A 1,595-nucleotide genomic window follows, 5' to 3' on the forward strand; every position below is an offset into this window, starting at 1 on the left:
TATTTAAAATATTATTATTATTATTTTTTGGCATTTTCAGCATTCATTATACAGGACAGCTGAAGATGTGAAAGTGAAGAGAGAGAGGGGGAATGATATGCCGCAGGTTGGAATCAATACCGTGGTCACTACGTCACGGACTGAGCCTTAGTACATGGGGGGCATGCTTAACAAAGTGAGCCATCCAGGCGCCCCTGAATGGATTATTTACAACATAGTTATTGTTCTCGCCCAAACGTACTTTATTCTTCTCCAGTTTCTGTTTCTGTCTCTCTTCCAGAGCGGCTCGCCGTTTTTCCGCTTTGGTTCGCTGTTGCTCGAGCTTCCTGCGGCGCTCCTCCAGCTGCTGCTCCCTCAGCTGTCGTGCCTTCTCCTCCTTCTCCAGCCACTGGGTCTTTTTAGCAGCTAAGATGGGGCAGAAAACGTGGTCAACAGAGTAAGACTTTAATTTAAACAAGCGCTGGACAGAGGAGCGCTCTCGCTCTCTTCCCTGTCCTTTCAGAACACTTTAGGTTTGTTATTATGCATTCCCTTTGAAAGGGAATGCTGTTTATCAGTTTGGACTTCAAAGAGTACTGTGATATCTGTTGAAAGCATATTTTTATATGTTGGAGGTTTTCAAGAACAATCCAGTTAGACTCTTTCAGAAAATACCCAAAAGTAAAGTCAGTGATGTTTACGTATCATCTCAATCCGTCTTTGAAAAAATATGTTGCCCTTCACCTAAATCTCAATTACATGACTTTTCCACAGAATACTGCACAAAGCGGAGTTAGACAGCGACAGTACTTCTGAAGTGACACTTTTATACCAAACTAATCGCATTGAGCAGTGAACCACACACACACTTTGATATGGAAATGGCCTTGTTTTCCCTGAGCCATTCAAAGAGAGCGTAAAGAATCCTTTTGCAGCTGCCTCTGTGTACACAGCTCACCATATTTCTTTAAACTACAAAGTAAAACCTCCATGAAGAAGCAGCCCCTGAAAAGAGGCGAGGCTGAGCTCTCTAAAGCACTTGATGCAGCAAAAGCAACTGGTTGTGGATTTCAGATTATGGTGATGGATCATTGCAGAGATGCCTGTGGCTAGAGGGGTTAATATTTATTGGGAGGCAAACCGTTCGGCTTTTATCTGAAAAGAGAACAAAAAGCTGAGTTATACCGAGGCGCTGCTTGCCAGTACCTTGCAGCAAAGAAAATATCTGCTGCAATGCGTATCTCCGCTCATCGCAGCACAATGGTCTCGATTTGAGAGAAGCCGCATCTTAACCGTGCTCTGATAAGAACAAAGGGAAACAGATTCAATTGGGCAATGTTAAAGGCTTGCCAAGATGACTGTTGTTAATGTTGATGTGTTCCAACACATCCTCTCTGCTCACATTGGAAACTTTTAAGTCATATACTTATTGTAAAAAGACAGCACCCACTCTTCACGCCAAGCAAATCAAGTCTGTGACAGTGTGTGACAGTCGCTGATTGGATATCTGAATTTGACTTGTTAAACTAAAAGCGTTTGGTAATGGTTTTCCAGACTTTAGGTGCTGGTTGTAGGAAGGGGGGGTGGGGGGTGGGGGGGGGTGGGTATCATCATCT

The 1,595-nt window shown here is 43.6% G+C and overlaps 1 protein-coding gene across 11 annotated transcripts in view; it reads right to left on the reverse strand.

Annotated features, from left to right (window-relative positions):
- The window catches only part of map7d1a (MAP7 domain containing 1a), a 59,205-nt gene that overhangs the window by 35,328 nt on the left and 22,282 nt on the right, over positions 1-1,595 (reverse strand). For all 11 annotated transcript variants that reach the window (XR_004332262.1, XM_032517440.1, XM_032517439.1 and 8 more), the window contains one exon: positions 242-405. Coding sequence is in view for 10 of the 11 variants with exons in the window: in XM_032517440.1 (XP_032373331.1) it covers positions 242-405 (164 nt within the window). In the remaining variant the exon portion in view is untranslated. The remainder of the gene's footprint in view (positions 1-241; positions 406-1,595) is intronic.

The sequence above is a fragment of the Etheostoma spectabile genome, chromosome 6 (genome assembly GCF_008692095.1).
Source record: "Etheostoma spectabile isolate EspeVRDwgs_2016 chromosome 6, UIUC_Espe_1.0, whole genome shotgun sequence".
In the NCBI taxonomy this organism is placed as follows: domain Eukaryota; kingdom Metazoa; phylum Chordata; class Actinopteri; order Perciformes; family Percidae; genus Etheostoma; species Etheostoma spectabile.